General features: G+C 38.2%; 1 protein-coding gene across 6 annotated transcripts in view; it reads left to right on the top strand.

Annotated features, from left to right (window-relative positions):
* NETO1 (neuropilin and tolloid like 1) overlaps positions 1 to 23,824 on the top strand; it is a 79,242-nt gene that overhangs the window by 20,890 nt on the left and 34,528 nt on the right. Inside the window, exon 5 of one of the 6 annotated variants that reach the window (XM_067537501.1) lies at positions 15,363 to 15,620. The exons of the other annotated variants lie outside the window; for them this stretch is intronic. Within the exon in view, the coding sequence (XP_067393602.1) occupies positions 15,363 to 15,448 (86 nt within the window). The 3' untranslated portion in view covers positions 15,449 to 15,620. Of the gene's footprint in view, positions 1 to 15,362; positions 15,621 to 23,824 lie in introns of those variants that run through there. 6 annotated transcript variants of the gene reach the window in all.

The raw sequence follows: 23,824 nt of genomic DNA, 5'->3' as shown, positions 1-23,824 counted from the left end.
ATGCAGAAGCCTCACGTGTTAACGGGAAGCTAAAATTCCTCTGTGCATCTGGATTGCCTCTAGAATTCAGTGTTGGGCATCTCAGTACCAAAACAATGCAGACAAATGAGACAAATATAAAGAACTGGAACAAACATGATTAAATGGAGGGACTGATTTATAAAGAAAGATTAAAAGAGAGAAATATGTATAACTTGGCTAAACAATGGCTAAATAGAAAACATAACTTTATAATTACTTGAAAGTTGTATGCAGGAGGAGGGAGAGGAATTGTTTAGCGGTTCCTAAAGGGTGTAACTAAGACAAAAGAGATTAAGTTAAGAAAAGAGATATAAGGCTGAATATCAGGACAGTTTCTAATGGTAAAATCTGTTAATCTGTGGAAATTCTAGAAGCCCCATTCGTTGAGACATTTTAAATCTAAACTGGATGAAGTACTAGAAAGGAAATTGTAGAGAACAATCATGGCAGAGGGATAAATTAATAATTTGCTAGCATTAGACCTTTTCTATTTCTAACTTCTGGGATTCGTGAGAGAGAGCTCCCCAGGAGGTATTTGGAAACCTAAATTTTTGCACAGAGACTCTGTTGTACCTATATAATGTAAAGGTTTTAGTGCAAACTTCAGCAGTCTCTTGGGGATTGTATTCATTAACAATTGGGGAGGCAGGGGGGTTTGGATCTTTTTCGGTGGGGAGATGGTGTTCTGGAGTCTTGTGACAAATGATCCAATTTTCATGCTATTTAAATGGAACTGTAACTATTTTCTAACAATTAGCACTCTGAAATTTCAAGTGTAATATAAGAAACTTTCAGCATGAATAAACTCAGAAATAAATGCTACATATGATTGTATACATATAAACCTATCTATCCAGTTCTCACTAATAACTGCAAGAACTATGTCAAATTACTGAATTTTGTAAGCAAACCTTTGCTAAGAAACTGTAGTTAAGCAAAATGTGGATTAATTAAGTCATATGTACAATCTCCTAGTTGTTTGGTTTTTTACGTTTGAAATTTCAGATCTTTGAACTGAAAAAAATAGTTACACCCCTTTTCTTTTAAATATTTTATGACCAAATACTTGAGATAACAGAATGCAAGTTGGTTATACAAATGTTGGAGAGAGTTGAAGCATTTTCAGACATGTGTAAGATATATTTATTAAATAAATGTACCCGTTGCCCACCCTTTCAATTTTATTTTTTAATTCTCTAGTTGCTTTAATTTAGGCCTAGATGGAGCTCTGTGCATCAGTGGAGTTCTTCCTAGTTCACAAACTGGTGTTTTCACTCTGAATTATTTTTGTTTGCAAAATTTTAATCAAAACTGGACAGGGGAGCAGTTGCCTGAGGCTGACAATGGGAGTCCCTGCCATAGATGGGGGGGGGGGGAGTGAATTCTGACATTTGAGAGTTCTATCTTGAGAAGGCTGAATCTTACTCAGAAATCGTGACTCTCACGATCAATTTGTCAGGGTTGGCATGTCTGCAAGAGCTCTGTTCCCTTGTGTCTGTCTAGTGATGGATGCCTAAAATGGCTATCTGTTGTTGTTTATCTCCCAAAGTCCAATGACGTAGAGTGCAGCATCTTGTCAAACACTTGATAGAAGTTCCTCCTTTCAGAACTCTAAAATAAGTTTATAATGATAATCATAATACTTTGCCCTTCTATCGCACTTTGCAATTGCAAAGTGTTAGGAAGATATTACATTTCTGAAATGGCTACTGAGTTTTTGGTACCTCAGCTAGTGTAGATGCAATGGAGGGTCATCCTTTACATTCTACTTGCTGATTTCTTAAAGGATGGTATTTTATCATGGTCAGACAATCACTGCTTCCTCCTTTCCAGGGCTCCCCTTGTGCTGTCAGAGCCTTTTCCTCCTTCCGTTCAGTATACTTTTTTGAAACTCTCTCTCATGCATCCTGTGTGTTTTGGCTACACCTCACAGGCCCATTCTCCATCCAGATCTGTGGCTGCACACTGGCATCTCTTCAGGCTCATCTTGTTTAGAAAACCTTATTACATGAAGACACATTAACTAGCATGATGTTAATTGACCTATCATTGTCTACAATGAAAGATTAGCAATTAGTTAGCTAACATCTGCCACTCTAGGTAGTTACTCTATCTCATCTTCCTTCACATTTATTTTCAAGTTTGTGTATGTGTATATATCTTGTTGGCTTTTAATTTTCTCTCTCCTCTCTAAAATGTGGCTCTTTCTTTCCTGACTCCAAACCAACCATGTTATTTTTCAGTATAGCTACTGTGGAGTTTGTGGGTTTTTCACATGGAGACTCAGTGAGGACTTTAATAATATCCAAATATATACTTTATTATAGATTCAGCTCAGCGACTCTGAATACAGTGTGTACTGTTTAGATGGCTGTCACAGAACTGCTCACAGCTCCCCCTAATTTATCTATTCAGCCAAACTGGGTCCAGCCATTAAAAGGACATATCATCACAGCCAGTCATTTCAATTCAGTTTCTGGAGAAACAAAGAACCATCACAAATCCATGTGAACCTGGATGAAATTATTCATCTAAGGGTTCACAGTGAATATGAAAGTGTGGAAAATGGGTTAAGTGGAACCCAAATATTTTTTCAACTTCAGGGCCCAATAAGCTAGTTCTGATTGGTGGGGGAGGCAGAAATGAATGAATTTATTTTAATCTGGTTTTGGAAGGGTTTACACAGCTCTAATGCATAGAAATTCAAATAGTGTTAAATAACTTTTTCTGGTTATACATTTGCAGAAGGGCAACACATCACTTTAGTGCAATTTAAACCCTATTTAGAGGTACATAGACTTTGTGTTGGTTTTCTGCATGGGAGTGAATTTCTCTCTGATGAATAAGGCATTTGCATGTTGTGATTACAATCATGATTCAGCTGCAGAAACTTTTCTCAAATTTCTGAATGAGTCACATTATTCACTGTGTTCTGGAGTGTTGACTTATCAACACACACAGAGGATCAGATTCTGTGATGCCCTTGCACAGCTTCATGGTAGTGGAGAAGCACACAGGAAACCTCCCGTCTCCTTGAGTGTCTGTACAAGGGCGTCTCAATACAGCAAGTCCCTGCAGTGGTGGAATGGTGTTCCTGAAAGTGCAAAGAGCCTGAAGAACTACAAATTCTCACTGATTTGAGCTGCGTTTAAAAATAAAAACATGGGCATGGACGCCACTCCTGTGCTAAAACACCAAAGTGATAGGTGTTTTAGAAATATCTAAATCAGATAGGGGAGGGCCTTTAATGGATCAGTAACTGGTTAAAAAACAGGAAACAAATGGTGGGAGTAAATTGTCAGATTTTTACAACAGAGAGAGGTGAATAGTGGGGCTCCACGAGGATCTGTACTGGGACCAGTGGTGTTCAATGTATTCGTAAATGATCTGGAAAAAGGGGTAAACAGTGAAGAGGCAAAGTTTGCAGACAATACAAAATTACTGAAGATAGTTAAGTCCAAAGTTGACTGAGAAGAGTTACAAAGGGATCTCCCAGAATGGGTTGATTGGGCAACAAAATGGCAGAGGAAATTCATTGGTGATAAATGCAAAGTAATGCACGTTGGAAAACATAATCCCAACTATGTATACAAAATGTATTAGCTGTTACCACTCAAGAAAGAGATCTTGGAGTCATTGTGGATAGTTCCCTGAAAATATCTATTCAGTTTACAATGGCAGTCAAAAAAGCTAGCAATGTAAGAAACCATTAGGAAAAGGATGGATAATAAGACAGGAAATAGCATAATGCCACTCTATGAATGCATGGTACATCTACACCTTAAACAATGTGTGCAATTCAGGTCACCCTATCTCAAAAAAGATGTATTAGAATTGGAAAGGATACAGAGAAGAGCAACAAAAGTGATTAGGGGTATGGAGCAGCTTTCTGTATGAGGCGAGATTAAAAAGACTAGAATGGTTCAGTTTGGAAAAGAGACAGCTAAGGGGGCTATGAAAGAGGTCAATAAAATCATGAATTGTGTGGAGAAAATGAATAAGGAAGTGATATTTACCCCTTTACATAACACAAGAAGAAAAGGTCACCCGATTAAATTAATAGGCGGCAGTTTTAAAACAAACATAAGGAAGTACTTCTTCACACAGTGTTCAGTCAACCTGTGGAACTCATTGCCAGGGGATATTGTGAAGGCAAAAAGTATAACTGACTTCAGAAAAGAATTAGATTAGTTCATGGAGGAGAGGGCCACCAATGGCTATTAGCCAAGATGGTCAGGGGTGTAACAGTAATCTTATGCTCTGGTTGTCCCTAAGCCTCTGACTGCTGGATTCTGGGACTGGACAGCAAGGGATGGATCATTCAATAATTGCCTTGTTCTGCTCATTCCCTCTGAAGCATCTGGCATCTGACACTGTCGGAAGACAGGATACTGGACTAGATGGATTCAGTATGGCCATTCTTATATTATGATCTTATGATTCCAGACTTTTCTCAGAGTTGGGGAGTAGAATAGAGTTTGGCCTACTCTAGGGAATCATACTATCATGTTGCTAAGTGTTATTTACAAAGGAATTGTACCCCCGTTCCTCAGATCAGCAGTCTGACACTTCAAAACTCTCAAATTAACTCAGATACAAATCTGGCATCATCTTTAGAAACATTCACTTTCTAGAATGAGTTGTGTGGGTACAGCAGTATTCTGTCACTGTTTCAAAATATAATGCTGCTCATCACATAAAAACTGCTTCTCTGATTTTTCAGGGGGAGGGAGGAAGTGTGTGGGGAGGGAGGCTGAGGGGGACGGAAGGGGCATCACTTGAATTCTGCTGCATGAATGTCAGTAAAGTGCATAATAGCTAAGTACTGTTTAAAACTAGAGGTGGGCCTGAACCTAACCTCAGATTTGAACAGCTCAGGACTTGTGGTGGGTTTGATTTGTGAATCTGGGCACACAGCTTAATGTTGTGGGTTGCCCATCTCTGTTTAAAAACCATGTGTCTCCCGTGCTGTGCCTTCTCATTGACTCCCATTTTGCCTGTAATGTTTAATAAGCAATTAAGAATGGGTTAGCATGGACTGCATGGGAAGCCTGGGCAGTCTGTTTTTTCAGCCTGCTGAAAACATCTAGCTCTTAATGAGTATTTTCAGAGGTTTAATATGTATAAGAGGCCATGTCTACTCTACCACTTTTGTCGGTATAAATTATGTCTCTCAGGGGTATGAAAAAACACTCCCCTGAGTGATGCAAGTTACACCGACGTAGGTGCCGGTATGGACAGCACTATGTTGGCAGGTGAGCTTCTCCCACCAACATATCTACCACCACTCATGGAGGTGATTTTATTATGCCAATGGCAGAGCTCACTCCTGTTGGCATAGAGTGGCTACACGAGCGATCTTATAGCGACGCAGCTGCATCGGTACAGCTGTACCGCTGTAAGCTCTCTAGTATAGTCATGGCCTTAGCATAGTCACTCACACTCTAGTAATTAATTATCATTCCTGACATATCACCCATTCCCCTTTTTTTAAAAGTTAGTTTATTTTTTCTAAGACAATACTTTTAACTTAATGTATAATTGTTAATAGATTATGAATACTTTTCAAAGTCACTTAGTCAGGGTATGTCTATACTGATGGCAGCAAAGTTGCTGCCATCAGATAGACCTTTCTGGATCGATTGAGCAGTCAGTGAAGACCTGCTCAACCAGTCCAGAAGTCGACACAAATAAAACCACCCCCTCAAGTGGCATAGCGTGGCGTCGAAGGGAATGCAGTTCCCATCGGTGCAGTGCAGTGAAGACAGTGCACAGAAGGGAAGCACAGCAGTCGACGGGAGTTACGCAAGCTACCCTTTTAGCTTGCGTAACTCCCGTCAACTGCCGCCGAATCTCCAGGTAAGTGTAGACTCAGTTATAGTTCTCATCACTCCCATACCTGGCAAGTTTTTTCCTAGTAGCCATTAACATGACTCATTCCAGGCTGATTATGTTGTAGCTTCATCCTGGCAATGCTGTTGTCCATGGTAATTCTAAACTTGGTGATGTGGATTTCTGCGATGATTCTTCTGGAACTCAGGCAATTTTTTTTTCCACTTATCTGTTCTTTGAGAAGTTGAGTTCTTACTATTATGTATCAACAAGTATCTCAGATGTCACAGAGACTGCAATTAAGTCTTGAGAATTGCCTTTGTACTTCTGATAGTCTTATTTTCTATACATATGATTGTGGCCCTTCTGCAGGAGTAGATGAGGGTAACAATTCTTGCTAGTTTTAAGATGTTGCCCTTAGTTCTGTTATGGACTGGTTGTCAGGCCATCCATTTAGTGGTTTTTTATGTCTGCCACAGAACTTTGTATCTCTTGTCTGTCTTCCAGATGTATTTGTAAATCTGGTATTTGCTTAGGTCTGAGTAGCTGAGGTCCTGTGGGATTTAAATATTTTGTTTATATTTCCATTAACATTTGTTCCTGTGATATATGTGACAGACACATGAATTTCCTGCAATTTCATAGGAAGACCTTATTGAATTAAGTTTAAGTATTATTGTGCCGGGATTGTATAACCCTTCTAGATGGGAGATATGATTGATGTGAGACCTTGGAGTTCAAAAGACTATACAGAAAATGTGCCAGACATGTATGGACTTTTGGAACAATAAGTGTTAAGTTAATTTTCTGAAGAATCCCTAAGGAGAGGTTAATACAACTTCTTCAATTCCAGTTATGCTAACACCTAGCCTTTTGAAGCTATGCCCTGACGGAGCGTCATTGTCTGCTGATTACATGTTACAGAAGGCCAAGATCAAAGGCTCAAGCTGTGTAAAGAAATGGCTGATGTATCCACTCTGGGTTCTGGTTCTGGATTTAAGAGAGATAAACTTGTAACCATAGGGAAAACCCAGCTGTGGGTTTAGAAGGACTAAAACCTACTAGAGTCCTAAGTTGGAATTGAAGTGACCTCCAGCTAGCTTTTTAGTATGTTTGTAGGTTTTATATTGTTTTCCTCTGTAATGCTTTATTTTAAGAATTAATGTACTTGGTTAGAAAGAACTTCATGGTAACTTATAATTTCTGGGAATACACTGATCTGAGCCCTCAAAGAGAAAGCAAAACACAGGTGCTGACCTTTTTTTGGCACTTTGGCTTTCTGGAGATATCACAGTGTAAAGTGGAGAGCTGTACAGCCTTTAAGTCCCCAGTGAGGAGGGATTGAGATGTGGATCTCTCCCTAAGGAAAGTGACATCTGGGAGCCCTGTGTAGATTGTGGAGGGGGAAATATAGGTGCAGTTACCCTGAAACTGTGACAATTTCTAAGATCCAATAGGGATAGATATGGTTCTTTACTGAAATGTTTTGCTTTCTTTGACTGATTTTTTTCAATTTGAATAACTCTTCTGGTGTTTCTATGACTCTGTGATTACTTTGATAAGGAAGTGATGTGCGCAAATTGTGGTGAGACTTAGAAAATTTCTAAAACTCCATACCTGAGAATTGGAGTCTTTTGCCAGAAGTCAAAAGCTCTGGCTTTCTACACCCTGTTCATAATGACTTTTATAAAGATTATTGCTACTGCTAGTTGTCTGGTAGTTTTGAAATGCCCATGAATTTAGTGTAGTAATCAATTAATAGTGTTTGTCAAATTCAAATTCAATTCTAAAATTTGATACACTTTCTCGGGGATTTCATGACCCTACAGTGAGGGTGGTTTAAGAAAACAGTTACATATATTGGTATGTGATTGCTCATCTCAGGCCATCTGTTACCCTTTGCTTACATTTTTCAATATTGAGATAACTGCTAGCATTTTTGTTCAGCTTTCTCCTTTTATCAAAATATTGTCCTCACTAATTTATTCATTAAATGGCCTATGTTGTCTCAGTTTCTTAATGTTACTCAATGTGACTTAGCTCTTTTTTGCGGGGATCTTTACAGAAACATTTCTGCAAAATGGGCTCTCTCTGTTTCAGTGTAAAATGCAGCTAAATTTGGAAGCAGTAATAGATATGTGCCTCATCACATGAATATCCTATTCATCAATCTCACTAATGATATTAGTGAGAATCTGCCTGCTGACCTGTTGTGAAGTATCCACTATATGTAATTCTTTCAACTTCAGTATCACATTTGAGTTCTCATGGTATTATAGACATAGACCCAAATCATATTCACAGAAACTTTTACATAGACTTCAGTAGCACCAGGATTTGGTCCAAATCATTTTAAAACAAACTTTTAAATGGCTGGTAGTAGATTTCTATGTATATCATGGTTCTCTTTTTCTCAGATCTATCCATTACCATAGTATCTGACCACCTCACAATCTTGAATATATTTAACCTCATAAATCCTCCGTGGGGTTGGAAGAACAATTAATCTCAATTTTTCTGGTGCGGAACTGAGACACAGAAAAGCTAACTGACTTGCCCATGGTCACACAGGAAGTCTGCAAAGGAGCAGGAGCCTGAACCCAGATCTCCCACATCTTACATTAATGTCCGCACCACTGGAACATCCTTCCTCTTGCTAAGCCTTTTCTCTCTATTAAATATCTCCAAAGTTACTGAGACATACACAGACTTAACTCAACTCCTGCTCTTAATTTATATATTAAAGTTGAGAGTACATCTCAGTAATTTCAGGGTGTAAAAAAAAAAATCAGGGATGTTATTGTCCCAAAAGCAAGTATTACAAACCCAGGAAATTCAAAGCTTTTAAGATAAATCAAAAAGAGAGCCAAATATAGGCTCATTGATTTTAAGGCCTGAAAGGACCATCATGATCATCTAGTCTGACCTCCTGTACATCACAAGCCACAGAACTTCACCCATCCACTCCTGCAATAGATCTAGAACCTCTGGCTGAGTTACTGACATCCTCACATCTTGAATTTAAGACTTCAAGTTACCAAGAATCCACCACTTATTCTAATTCAAAAGAGTAAGTGGCCCATACTGTAGAGAGGACGGTGAAAACCTCCACGGTATCTGCCATTCTGACTTGGGGGAAAATTCTTTCCCAACTCCAATATGGCACTCAGACCCTGAGTATGTGGGTAAGACCCACCAGCCTGATGACTCGGAAATAATTCTCTGTAGTAACTTAGAGTCCTCATCATATGGTGTCTCCTCTCCAGCAGTTGGAGATATTTGTTAATAGTAATTGTATATTGGCTACATGCCACTGTAGGAAATCTCATCCTACTATCCCTTCATAAACTTCTCAAGATCAGTCTTGAAACAAGTTAGATTTTTTTTTGCCCTCATTACTTTCTTTGGAAAACTGTTTCAGAACTTCACTCCTCTGGTGGTTAGAAACCCTTGTCTAATTTCAATTGTCTAATTGTCTAAATTTATTGAAGGATAGTTTCGTTTGTTGTTGTGTCCATATTGGTGCTGAACTTCAATAATTCCTCTCCCTCCTTGGTGTTTATCCCTCTGATGTATTTAGAGAGAGCAAACATATTTCCCCTCAGCCTTTGTTGGTTAGGCTAAACAAGCCAAGCTCCTTAAGTATCCTTTTGTAAGGTAAGCTCTCCATTCCTCTGATCCTCCTAGTAGCCCTTCTCTGCACCCGTTGCAGTTTGAATTCATCTTTCTTAAACATGGGAGACCAGAGTCACCTGCAGTATTCCAGATGAAGTCTCATCAGTGCCTTGTATATTAAGTATGGAAATGTATAGTTAAGACATCCAGACAGCCTTAAGTCTGCTCTGCTATATTGTCATTCGACAAACATACAATTGTGATAAATATGTTTTAATGTTTGGTCCCTGACTAGGTTCAATTGACTTGTAAGAACACATTTTTATGTCTGGTTTTTTGTTTGTTTGTTTTTTTTAAGATTTCATATTTTTCCCCCAGTCCCTAATTTCCCTTGCCCAGACTTTGCTGCCTCAAATCCTGGTGTAGCTAGCAAGATCTGCCTGTTAATATAACAGCAGTAATTATATGGCATCTTCATTCAAGGTTCAGGTACCAAATATCTAGATAACACAACAGACCATTGACCTAGTGCAGGGTCCTAAAGTCTGCCATCCTTTTATAGTCTGTCTTCCCAATGGCAGGCAATGTCATTTTCCCCTTCTTTCTCTTAAGTTTTATTAACTCTCTATAAGTGGCTTTGAAATTAATTTTGACAGATCATTTTTTGTTCCTGTAAATCTCTGAAGTGTTTTTTTTTTTTTTTTTTTTTTTAAAAAACATGCAGTTTTGGTAGTTAAAAAATTGCTTTTTTTTTATCTGAATTATAAAACTAAGACTTGAGGTAGTCAGACATTTCTCGACAATACTGTTTTTCGTCAGAAAATTCTAATTAATTGAAACTGAAACTTTTTGCAGGAAAGAGTCCATTTTGATAAAACTTCTGTTGGAAAGGTTTTCAAGGCCTAAGATATCATTTCTGATCTGAGAGGCCTCCAAAAAAACCAATAGCCTAGCACTCACTTGGTAGACCCAAATCAGGCAGAGTAGGGACTTGAACTTGCATATATTGCATCCTAGCTAAGCACCCTAACGCCTGGTCTATTGCCTATTCTAGGAGTGATGTCTCTTGCTCTTTCACAGGTTTTTCACTAGAATTTCAAAGGTCTCAGTTTCATCCCAATGCAGAACAGGAAAAAATAATTTAAATCTTGAAAATTTTCCTGGGAGAGGAAAACTGTTTCATATGCAGCTCTAATTAAAACATCTTTGCTCAATTTATATTTGGTACAATGATTTTAAAAAAACCTTTTGTTAGTTAATGTTTGGTGTTATCATTTTGTTCTCTGCAAAACTTGCCTAAATCTTTCACTGTGTTCTTTAAGGCCCCCTACAACAAATGAGAAAATCATCCACTAGAATTTAACACACAGTCTAGAAAGGCTTTTTGATATGCCTGAGGATAACACCAAAGAGCATTCACTTAAGCTTATAACACCCAAGTAACTAAATCTGACTGTGATTTAGCAAGCACTTAAGCATGTGCTTAAAATTAACTATGTGCCTATTTCCCATTGAAGTCACTGACATTTAGCACTTGTATTTAAGTGCTTTGCTGAATAGGACAAACTACTTAATCAAAGCCCAAATTCTGGAAACATATTTGCCTCTGAGAACTTGGCTACCATTTCTTCAACAGTTTTCATCAAGTAATTTGTTTTATGGGTTTATTCAAATCACATGGATGGATACATATCCATGATATAGTTGGCTTTTCATTCACAACCATAACATGAATGCTGTCTTGTTCTACTTAATCATTAATCCCCAGCTTTTCCATATTTTCAAATTCAGTTTTTATTCTGTCTGTTAGGGCAAATTGAATTTTCTTGGTGGATGACCACCAGAGTTACTGATTTGTCTTTCTTCACATTCTATCCTCCTCCTACAAATCCTAGGCTTTGAAAGACATCTCAGAATTGTCTGTGCTCTCTGCATGCAAATAGGTGGCATTTACAGCAATTGTTTTTTATAGCTAAATTCACTGCTAGGCTAAGTTTTTAGTCCTAACACAGTTAGTACATTAGTTTTTATTATTTGTAAAATTAAGTGATTCTCATTACCACAACAATTTGTATTTATTTATTTGCCCTTCTACTGGAATTTTGTGGTTTGAATATAAAATAAGCTTTGCTGTAGACTTTTATATTCTTTCCTTAGCTGTGGTAGTGTATGTTTTTCTTGGAATAACATTGAATTGCCCATTGAGATATTTAAAATTGTAATGTTTTAAGCACCTGAGTGTATTGAACTGCAAAGAACAGTCAGTCCATCATTTACAAGGGGATGGGCTAGATGACCTATTATCTATCATTTACTTACGATTTACTACATACTAAAAATAGTTCCTGTGCTCAGCATTGCACAGACATCTAGGAAGATATGGTCTTTTCTCCAATTATTTTTAATCTATCTCTTTTATGCTTCTAAGCAAGTTTTCATTTGAACCTTTTGGGTACAACAAATATTAGTCATTACACATTCTAAATTTTAAACAAAAGATGAAAGTAGAAATTAAATTTTAATTTAAAGGCCAAAAATATACTCAAATATTTAAAGCTAGCATCAAAACTGGGATTAGTGGTTATTGGATCAGACATGCAGATTTCCTCATGCACACACAATGCCTTCCTCCAGCTTTTTCTGTGGCTAGTTCTTCTAATGCAAATCATGGAATTCTGGTGTAGAAAAGCATCGCTGGGGCACAGCAGGTTTTCTGGTTTCAAAGTGCCTTGTGCGGATTTCCAGAAGAGGAGGTTTGAGCCACATAGGCCAGATTTCTTTCTGATGTAAGTAGGTGCGAGTCCATTGGCAGCAGCTGAGTTGAGCCTACTTTCAGTCATGCTGAATTTGGTCTTGTATCTTTATTTAACCAAACCGTTATATTTCAATAGTAATTTAAAAAGCAATTAATGAGTTAATAGAGTCATGAGCTTTATACAGTTTTTGAATCCTTGTGACAGAAGTATAAAACTCACAGTGACCTGTTCACTGCTTGAATAGTGGGTGCAACTCCTTTGGCAACACTGGACTAGTGCCCATTTATGCCAGCTTTGAATTTGGCTAACAAAAAGAATACAGAGCCCAGCAGGGATGGAGGAATGAAAAAAACTGGTTTTGTTTTTTCTTTATCTACAAAACCATGTTCCTAGTACACATCAGTTCTTGTCTGTGAGTGGTCCCTCCAATCTGACTGTAAAATGAGTTGGCAATTGTATTTTTAGAATACATAGCTATAAGTATTAATACAGAACCTTTCATTTAAAATATTTCAGTGGTATGCAAATAAACCCTGTAATATAACTGTCAACGCCATTAGTCCTGCCCTTAGAGATCCGTTCTCAAAGCAAAAGTTTTCAATTAGTGTTACAAATTCATAGCATAATCAATACAACAAATATTTACTACCTCTTTAAATCGAATGTGTCAGGATCTTCAGATTGCTGAGGATCTCGTCTGGCTTCATTATGTGAAATTTGCACTGTTTTCATATCATGGTCTGCAATTCAAAGGGAAAGGAGTGTCTTACATATTTGTGCTTGTATTAATTTTTTGCTGAGAATTAAACTTCAGTGAAATGTAGTGTACAAGCTAAAATATGTATTAGACTAGTAGAAATATTGCAATGTTTAGGTTAATAAGAACTCTTACTACCAAACAACAGAGAGAGCCATCCTAAGGCAATGAAATTCCTATGAAAATTTCAAAGATATAAGCAATTTACAAAATGCTCCAGACTAGCATTTAAAAAAGACTGCTTCAGAAGTCATGACACGTTAAATATTTAGCAAGATTATTTGAATATTTTGAAGTGAAAGACCATATCTAATACCTAGTAGGGCCTTGTGTTAAGAGTTTTGAATTCCTGGACAAGATTATAAAAATTGTACTGCCATGTAATCTTAAAGAACTAAGATTAAAAAAAAAAAAAAAAAAAAAAGATTGCTCTGGCACATCTATTATTAAAAATCCTTACTAACACGACAAATGCAGACAGTGTAAAATGTGTTATTCTACTCACATATCAGTCCCCTAGATGACACTGAAAAGCCAGAAGATGTTGTGTAACAGGACTTACAAACAACATTTGCCAGATGTTATCTAGTAGTTGAAGCTCCAGAGACAATGTTATCAGATCTGCTGGTTGAAGTATGTGGGTTAATAAAAGATTGTATGATACTATTACTACTTGGATTTCCGCTTCCTCCCCTTTGCTGTAGTTCTTTTCTTTCCAATATATGAAAATTAAAAAAGGGAATAGAGGACAATTTTCTAGAAAAAGGTTTTTGTTCTGTAAGAGTCATATATAGATTTCATTATAGGGATGAGGGAATTGGTTATTACTGATAATGACCATAAACTTTAGCATAAAATTGTTTTGAAATAAGAAATTGTAATTATAATTTATATGAAATGTGTACTGGGGAGAGAGTGGCTTAATAGTTTAAATACCAGATTTGGCTATGTAGAATATCTGGATTTGTGGGTTCTAACACCATAATAACAATAATAACAATGTTTAGCACTAACATAGCTTGTTGTGTGCTTGGTAGCTGCATCACATTGCTGTTTTATGTACGGATCAACAGTTTGTGAAGTGCTTTTAAAGTAAATGTTGTACTTAAATGTGAATATTATTACTGTAGCTTTAAATAAGTCTTTTAGATCAAGCTAGGAAAAAATCTTGTTGTTTGGCAGCCAAAATCCTGATCTGGTCAAGTGAAATTTAATTATTGCCTTCCTGCTGGATAAGCTGCTGACCTACAGTTAAAACTCCTGGGTGCACTGACAGACCCAAATGTTTGACCTGATGCTGAAAATGAAAACGGGCTTCCTTCCTCAATTTTTTTTTTTTAACACCACCAAACCACGGAAGAAATGGATAATTTGCCTGTCCAATCCACTACTTTACTAAATTTATCCTTTGCTTCTGTTCAGCCAGTTAAGGTCTATATAATATTTGGTGAGGAGTACACAAAAATAATTATGAATGACATTTTTTCCGAAGGACAATATTGGCCCACAGTTGCCATTTTATGGCGTTTGCAATAGAACTGAAATGAAAGGTCAGTTTTCATTTTCAGCCTTAGGCTGGGTACACCAACCAAGCAATGCACTCAGGATTTGTAAATCCAGGTTAGATTATGGATCCAATCCTACACCCACTGAAACTGATATAAAAATTCCCATTGACTTCAGTGAAAGCAAGATCAACCCCCTAGACCAGTAGTTTTGTGAGAGAAGGGTGGAACACTACAACAGTCTAATTATAAAAAATCATTTGTCTACCCCTCACCATCCTTCCAAAGCATGTGGCAACCAAATTTGAAATATAGTCAAGCCACTTGAAAAAAAATAGACCTTTTTATATAATTAGGATTTTTGTTTTTACATTATTTTTTATGTTTAGAACAGAAGTTTCTCAAATTGTGTTTTATGGGGCTCTAGTTGTCCATAGAGCCATCCTTGGGGGGATTCTCAAAGGAAAGAGTTTGAGAACCAGGCTGAGTTCTTGGAAGGACTGTGGGGTCCAGGAGATGTTGTCTCTCTAACAAAGTGGTCTGCAGAATGAAAAGGCTGAAGAACCTTCAATTTAAAATTCAATTTCTTGTTGATATTTTTTAATGAAGCTATATAGCTGCATTAAAGTTATACTATAGGTCCATTTTACTGTTTATACAAATGTATCTCTCCCACTGGTACTACTGGGAGATAAATATATTATTATTGTTATTTTATTACTTACTTAAGCAGAATCCAAATTGTGCTATGTGCAGGTATAAATTATTTTTATTTTAGTAAAATACATGCTGGAATATGCAGTATACTAGATAAATGAAATAGCCATACCAGATAAATGAAAGGCCCATCTAACCCAGTATCTTTTTTTCTGACAGTGGCTAGTAGTAGATCCTATAGAGGAAAGAAACCCCAAAGTGAAAACAATTGGAATAATCTTCCCATAGGAGAAGAATCTCTATAACTTTGAGGCAGTTACTGGTTGGTTTATGTCCTATGAAGTGAGGTTTTACATCTCTTGTAAATATTTCATTTCATCTAGTGGAAATGTGGATATTATTTTTCATAGAAATATCTATTTTTTTAAAATACTGCTAACCTCTTGGCCTTGATGATTTTTGGAAATGATTCCACATGTTAGATAAAAATGTATTTCCTTTTTCTGTTGTGAAAATTGTTGCTTTTTAATTTAATCATACCTCTCTTGTTCCTGTATTGTAAAAGCTGCCACTATGTATGTTATATAATGATAAAGAAATTGTATGGCTTGAATTTAGAAAGTTTCAGTTCTAGATAATTAACCAAACTCAGATTTGGATTTAGGGGCAGGTGACCCAGGTGACTACCTGGGGTGCCGGACTTGGGGGACGCTGGGTCCAGGGTGCTGGTTTTGTTGTTAGTGACAAAAAAGAAAAATTCAAGAGGGAATCTTTTTAGTCGCTCGTTGACACTGCTCAAGTATCCATCAAAGAAAGGTTCAGACAAATGAGGCATCACAAAAAGACCTGGGGGGTTTTGTATGAGCTTAGTAAGCTGTTGGACAGGAAAACACTCTTGAACAATTGTACGGACCTTTACCGGATGCTGCCACATGGGGAATGTTCAGACATTAATGATAAAGCCCTCTATGTTGAATTGGACAACATCGTGACATTTTGCCACATGGAAAGCCCTCTCCACTCCAAGTTCTCCAGTTAATGCATGATGCAGATCTGAAGGACACTTTTCCGAATGTGTGGATAGCTTTGAGGATTCTGCTTGCGCTGCCAGTCACATTCGTGAGTGGTGAGCACAGCTTTTCGAAGCTCAGGCTCCTTAAACATATCCTTGATTGACGATGGCCAACAAGAGACTCTCATCACTTTCTATTTTATCACTTGAAAATGCCATTGGCCAGTCTTTGGATCTATCTGACAATGTGCTTCAGTTTGCAAGGGCAAAGGTGAGAAAAGTGGCCTTTTGAACTAAAGGACAAGGGTTAACATTCTAAGGCTGTCACTTACTGTAACATTATTGAATACTGGTCCACAGTTCAATTTCTTGATGTTAGTACATTTCAGTTAGTCTTAAAATTAAGAAATTGCTATAAGCTTAGAGGAAACAAATTATTTTTTATTTGCTTATATGGCATGAATAAATACAGATTTACAGATCCTAGCATGCAAATGTATAGTCTTATATGACAGGGATAACCGATGCATGCAAATTATGCATCAAAGTCTTGAAATGGGCTACAAATGCAATAAAAAATAAGGTATTCAGAAGTTTAATAAATGGAGGGGAGTACCAAAGATGCTCCTCGCCTGGCATGCCATTCAGTCTAGAGTTAGCCCTGGGTGAGCCCACTGGATTTAACTAAAATTGCTCAACTGTGTGTCATAATTACTCTTCATTGCTAACGGTAAAGAGAGATTCACCTTCAGTTGAAGTGAAAAGGAACTGTGCTTTTGGGAGGCATTGTGGATAGGCCACTGGACTGTGATTTGGGGACCTAGATTCTATTCCTGGCTGGGCCATTGCTCTTATGGGTGTCCTTGGGTAAGTCACCCCCCCTCCCCCCCTCAGTTTCCTCATCTGTAAAATAAGGGTAGCAACACTGACCTGGTAGATATTATCTTGGAATAGATTATCTGAATCCTCTCTATAGTATTGCCCTGGAGTTACGTGTGGCCAGAGTCAACATATTTACAATGAAACCATAAAATCTAGATAGCCACTGATCTGCCCCAATATTCTGTTTTACAAAATTCTGATGGAAAAAATAATCACACTTTTATATACCGTAATTATTGGGAAGGAGGGGGCTAATGCCACCCTCACTAAAGAACATTAATTTGCTTTGATATTGTATTCTGTTTTGTATTCTCAAAAGTAAAGTTCATAAGAATTAGCTGAGCAGATTTAAGATAAATTACACAATCTATTGGAAGATACACGTTAAAGAGAAATACCTTGTTGCCGTGAACTTGAATAAGGTGAAACTATTCCCAGTGCCAGGTGCTCCCCTATTCTGCTGCACACAGAAAGAAGCAAATGAGAGTAGAAAAGAGTAAAAACACCTCAGAAGTGGGGCTGGGATGGGGAAGGGAATGGTTTTCCTGTCCCATGAGAATTTTCGAGATTTCAAAAAGCATTCCCAGGCTGAACCAAATGAAAAGCCAATGTCTCAAAGAATTTTGTGAACTGACAAACTGAAACAGAACACAAAACCACTTTGGGCAATCAAAATAGAGTCATAGAGTTTAAGGCCAGAAGGGACTCCCATGTCGTCTAGTCTGATCTTTTGTATGTCACAAACCTCCAACACAACCAAACAGCTAAATCCAACAACTGAATGCATGCTAAGTCCAACAACTGAAATTGCACTGAATTATTACAGCCCTCAGGATACTAGATGTGTATGTGTCACAGGCAGAGAATAGGAAGGACTGAAGTGCTCCAATGCCCAAGCCCCCCTGCAAAGACAGGGAAATGATTACTTTAGATATACCCAGATAATCGCAGCAAGTGACCTGCACCCACACACTGCAAAGGAAGGCGAAAAACCTCAAGATCACTGCCAGGCTGACCTGGAGGGAAAATGACTTCCCAACACCCATATACAGCGATCACTTGCTCATGTGAGCAAGAAACAGCCAGCCAAGCACTTGAGAGAGAATGCTCGGTGCTACCTGACAGCCCAGGCTTATCCCATCCAACGGCCCTCTCCAGCTGCAGCCATTGCTGAAGTGATTGTATTTCATTTTGATAATTATGAAATATTTTCTTTTGAATGTGAGCTTTATTAACCTTTTTATAATGTAAATTAAGTTAAATTTCACAATAAAACGTAATTCTGAACCAAAATCCCACCACTTTTCCTTTAGAAAATGTCTAAATGAATTTTGAAAATGTTTCAACATTTTTTCAAGTCAGAAAATTTGCAGGAAAGGGTCCGTTTCAACAAAGAGTTTGTTTTGACAAATTGGCATTTTTCGATGAAATGGCATTTTGTCAAAAAATTCCCAGTACTTTGACAAATGTTGACCTCTCCCTTATAGTTTGTGGAAACCCATCTGTGCTCTCCTTCTGTGGCTGAGGCTTTGAAAGCGCTGGGACGATATGCTAGAGAACTGGTGCTGCAGGTCCCTCTCTATCATGAAATTATTTCAGGGAGAAATCGATGCAGTAGCAGAATAGGTAATGAGCAGCATGGACAGAGAGCTAATGGCAGCAGGAAGTCTGAGAAAGTTGTACTGCCAGGGTGCAGCCAGGCATATCAGTGCAGAGGATATGGCTTTCCCTGCAGATGTTTCTGGGATCTTGAGGATGGGCTACTTTTTCCTCTGCAGATTCTTTTATCCACAGCTTTTGAAGGTGCACTTGTTGCTCACTGTATGGGCTGGCTAAATCTTCCTCCCCCAACTTGCAAGGGGCACATGTGTTGGGAACTTGAGGTGAACTCGTGGAGTTTAGTAACTGTTTGTCTCTTCCACTAAGATATTGTGTTTGGGAGGACAGCATTTATGTCTCAGCCCTGCTCTACACTTACCTGGCAATTCGGCGGCAGTCGATGGGAGTTACGCAAGCTACCCAGAGTAGCTTGCGTAACTCCTGTCGACTGCTGTACTTCCCTTCTGCGTGGCGTCTTCACTGCACTGCGCAGTTCCCGTCGATGCAGCGCTACGCCACTTGAGGGGGTGGTTTTACACCATTGACTGCTGGATCGATTGAGCGGGTCTTCGCTGACCGCTCAATCGATCCAGAAAGGTCGATCTGATGGCGGCGACTTTGCCGCCGTCAGTGTAGACATACCCTTAGAGAAGTAGAGTCCAGAACTCTTCAGTGCTGTGCATGTGCAGATTTCTATTCCAGATGGAGAGTAAGCCTGCACTTTCTGTGATGTTGGTTTTTGGAAGTATGAAATAATTTTGTTATAAGGAAGTTCTACTGTGCAGTATGTGCAATAACTTTTTAAAATCCAATATTGTTACACACTGAAATAATTAGTATTTTATTGCCTATGAATATTTCAGAGTGCCTTCTAGTCCAAAGGTCTAGGAGTTATGGACTCTTCACCGCCTTGCTCGGTTCTACTTTCAGGAGCAATATGGCTATTTTAATCTACTGTGCTGTAACTTGTAGAGCCATATGATGAGGCAAATATATATACCTTCATTGCAATTATTGTCATCAGGGATGGTTAAAACACGTTTGGGATCCTTTGCAATGCTATTCAATTGGATGCTTCAGATCAAAAGTTCATTGTGGGCTACTCTGCTATGCTTCCTAGGTGGGAAGTTCCCTTATTCTCGCCAGTATGTTCAAAGTCGGTGTCTGCATTTGTGGAGAGTTAGGGGAACCCTGCATGAATGTTCCTGTTAAAGTAAGGGAGGAAAATGTTGATCCACCCCCAACTCAAGCTGAGACAGTAGGTGAAATCTCTTGATTTCCCCTTGAGACTTAATTTTCACCACAGAACTCATAGTTGGCATGCAGCAGCTCTTATTCCACACTACATGGCACTGGAGCATGAACAGGAAACATCACACTGACACTTCAATTTGTCCCTTCTGAGATGGGGTCTTATTATAGGGTCAGCTACAGATTAGACAGTGCTATTTGAACCACTACTTCTCAAAGAGGTCGATTACCTACATTGATGGAAAAACTCCCTTTTGTCAGGGTAGGAAGCATCTATGCTACAGAGGCACAGCTGCAGTGCCATAGCTGTGCTGTTGTAGGTAGACGTAGAGAGCTCTGAAATAGAGCAGAGTGCTGGGCTCATTAAGGCTGACAAATAACACTCCGTCAAGTGTTTAGAGAATAAAAAGGCACATAGCTCCTAAATTATTTGACATAGGGGCCCTCTTTCTATGTGTTTGTACAGTGGCTAGGATTAGAGGATCTGATCCCAGACTGGGGCCTCTGGGTGTTATGGTGTAATGTTTGGGATCTTAGCTTGCTCCCTCAAGAGCCTTGGGACATTATCTTACTGCTTCTACACCTCCTGCAATCAGCTCTGCACTTTGTCCCCATGGAATTAATTCAGGTCTCCTCTTGTGCACTCAGCTTGACCAACCCAAGTAATTGGCCTGAGTAGGTCAGCCTAATATATAGCTGTATGAGGTGGCTATTTGGAGCTTACAGTGCCCAAGCATAGCTTTTTCAGGCCCAATACAAACTTGTAACATGGGCCCTCTCCCACACACATACCAGAATCCCTCATCCCATACATATAATCTCATGAGCCATGAAATTTTTTTTCCTCGTGGTAATGGGGGTTGCAGCCTGGGCTGGGCCCCCCAGGGCCTCCAGGCCCCAGTAAAGTGTACCCTTCCCCCTCCCCCCCCCATGTGGGGGCCCTGGAAGCTTATGCATCCTTATGGTCAAATAAACAAAGCTGAGGAGCTGACTAGGGGAAATACATTTTTTCAGACCATTCAAAATTTTCCTTTAAAATATCAATATAAAAGGACCAAGAATTAAAAAAACCAAAACCCATATGCAAATGACTGAATGCTGCCTGACTCATAGCCTGTACAATCCCATTGAAGTCAATGGAGTTGTATAAGATGTAAGTCAGAGAATGTGATTCAGTTTTTGATTATGAAAGTGAGTCAGGATCAAGAAAGGTGAAACAAGGATTACAAACTGAGGCTCCATCACCTTATTTTAAAAGTTTAAAAGCTACTTTTTAAAATGTAAAGTTGGAGCTATTTTGACAGTTTCGTAAGAAATATAATGAAATAAGTATATAAAGGCAACACTTCAGGCTTTTTTATCAGAACTTTTTCATATTTATCTTTCACAAATAATTGGCACTGTTTCCATTAATGAAGCTTAATTTATCACATAACATCAAATAATTTTAATTTCCACTGGACTTGCTGCATTCATTTGTTATGCTTCCCATATACAAAGAGAAACCTTGTACTCTCAGTTCAAAGACACTGCAAACACTCAAATAAGAGAGACAAAATTAAGATATCCATGTAAAAGTGCTGTGAGTGTGTCTCTTGCCTTTAGCAAGCTACATCCACTAGGCCTGCATACAACAGGGATCTTAGACACAGTACACAGAAAACAAAGATTAAACACAGCATACGGTTATTGCCAGTTGTAATGATCTGAGAAGCTTCCCAAGGTTTCTACTGAAGAGAATCATAGAAATGGAAAAGATCTCGAGAGGACATCAAACCTTGCCCCCTGTGCTGAGACAGGACAAAATAAACTGAGACCATAATTGACAGGTGTTTGTCTAACCTGTTCTTAAAAACCTCCAGTGATAGGGATTTCCTTGGAAGGCTATTCCAAACATTAACTACTCAAAAGTTAAAATCTTTTTCCTAACCTAAACCTTCCTTGCTTCAGATTGAGCCCATTACTTCTTGTCCTAAGTATTGTGTGGACATGGAGAGCAGTTGATCACAGTCCTCTTTATAGAAGCCCTTACCATATTTGAAGGCTGTTATCAGATCCTTCTTCAGTCTTCTTTTCTCAAGACTAAACATGCCCAATTTTTTTAAATCTTCCCTAATAGGTCATATCTAAATCTTTCTTTTTATCATTTTTGTTGCATTCCTCTCGACTCTTTCCAGTTAGTTCATATCTTTCCTAAAGTGTAGTACCCAGAAGCGGACACTCTACTCTAGCTAAAGCCTCACCAGTTGTGAGTAGAGTGAGCCTGTTGCATCCTGTGTCTCACATAAGACTCTGCCATTAAGGCACCCCAGAATATTAGCCTTTTTATTTATTTATTTATTTTTGCAACGACAGCACAGTGGACTGTGTCAAAAGCCTTCCTAAAATCAAGATGTCGTGTCTGCTGCTTCCCTCCCATCCACTAGGCCAATGACCCTGTCAAAGAAGAAAGTTGGGTTAGTTTGGCATGAATTGTTCTTGACAAATCCATGCTGGCTATTCCTTACAGCTCTATTATCCTCTATGTGCTTCCAAAGTAATTGTTATAATCTTATGTTTGCCCTTCTTGAGTTCTCTGGGACCTAACCTGTCCTCCAGCTGCCAATGTTTTTGAGATTGCTTGAGGTAGTTCCATAAGTAGTCTAGGAAGAATGCTTAGTAAAAGCACAAAATGTTTTCTTTTGAAGCTCTCATGGCACCATAAACCCATTTGTAGGGATATTTCTTGGAGTTGAATCATGATTATACAGTTGAAAAGAACTATAAAAACAAATTCCCTTTAAAACATCCCACACCAATAACAGTTGGAATTTAGATTGAGTTGACATTGTTTTTATTTTAGTGGGTGAATGGGTCGTTGATTCACTTTTCTTTTTCTTATAGTACAGCCCCCTTCTTTGTGCAATTCACAAAAGAAAGATTTTCTTTTCAGGGCTTTTATACTATATCTGAATTGCTTCTGATATTGCTTTTAATATGCTTTCAATTATCCTTTAAAATCTTCTGAATTTGTTGTCAGTTTTACAGGACATTGTCTATGGTATTTTCTTTGTATCCTCAAATGCCAAGTGATAACCACATGAAATATCTTAAAATAATCATACTATTCTATATTGAATTGTGCAAGTTCTGTGATTTTACACAGGAGTATTATTATACTTCCACTGGAATGTGTAGAACAGATTAAATCTCTTGGAAATCATTTAAAGAGTAATCTCACTCCTTAATTTTAAAAAGAGCTAAATGCTAGCCCTCTGCATATTGAGAACCTGGTTAGTGTACTATGTGCATTTGCACTTAAGATCTGCTCTCTGATAAAGACCATGATAGACAAGCCCATGTCAGAACTGAAATTTTTTACCAGCTGCTTGGTAGAAGCTCAATTTATTTCTTTGCAGTTTTTCAATCAGGGCAAAATGAAAGGGTTATTTTTAGTTCATGATTTAATGAGTAAAATTGAATGGTTTTCTTATTTATCATTAGCAGCCTACTGTTCCTACATGTTGTGACTAGATAATATGATTTACTTATTTTTTAGAAATGAATAACAAATTGGTTAATTTTTTGTTTATATGCAAGCGACAATCCAACTAGCAACTTCAGTAAGTTTTAGTTCTTCTTTGAATCATAGATTCATAGAAGATTAGTGATGGAAGAGACCTCAAGAGGTCATATAGTCCAACATCCTGCTCAAAGCAGGACCAAACCCAACAAAATCATCCCAGCCAGGGCTTTGTCAAGCTGGGCCTTAAAAACTGCTAAGGATGGAGATTTCACCATCTCCCTAGGTGACTCATTTCAGTGGTTCACCACCCTCCTAGTGAAAAAGTTTTTCCTAATATCCACCCTAGACCTCCCCACTGCAACTTGAGAGCATTGCTCCTTGTTCTGTCATCTGCCACCACTGATAACAGCCTAGCTCCATCCTCCCTGGAAC

The sequence above is a fragment of the Emydura macquarii genome, unplaced genomic scaffold (genome assembly GCF_026122565.2).
Source record: "Emydura macquarii macquarii isolate MOO-44397 ecotype Brisbane River unplaced genomic scaffold, CSIRO-AGI_Emac_v2 contig_431, whole genome shotgun sequence".
NCBI lineage: Eukaryota > Metazoa > Chordata > Testudines > Chelidae > Emydura > Emydura macquarii.
The sequence above is the reverse complement of the archived record's forward strand: the minus strand, read 5'-3'. Positions and strand labels throughout refer to the sequence as shown.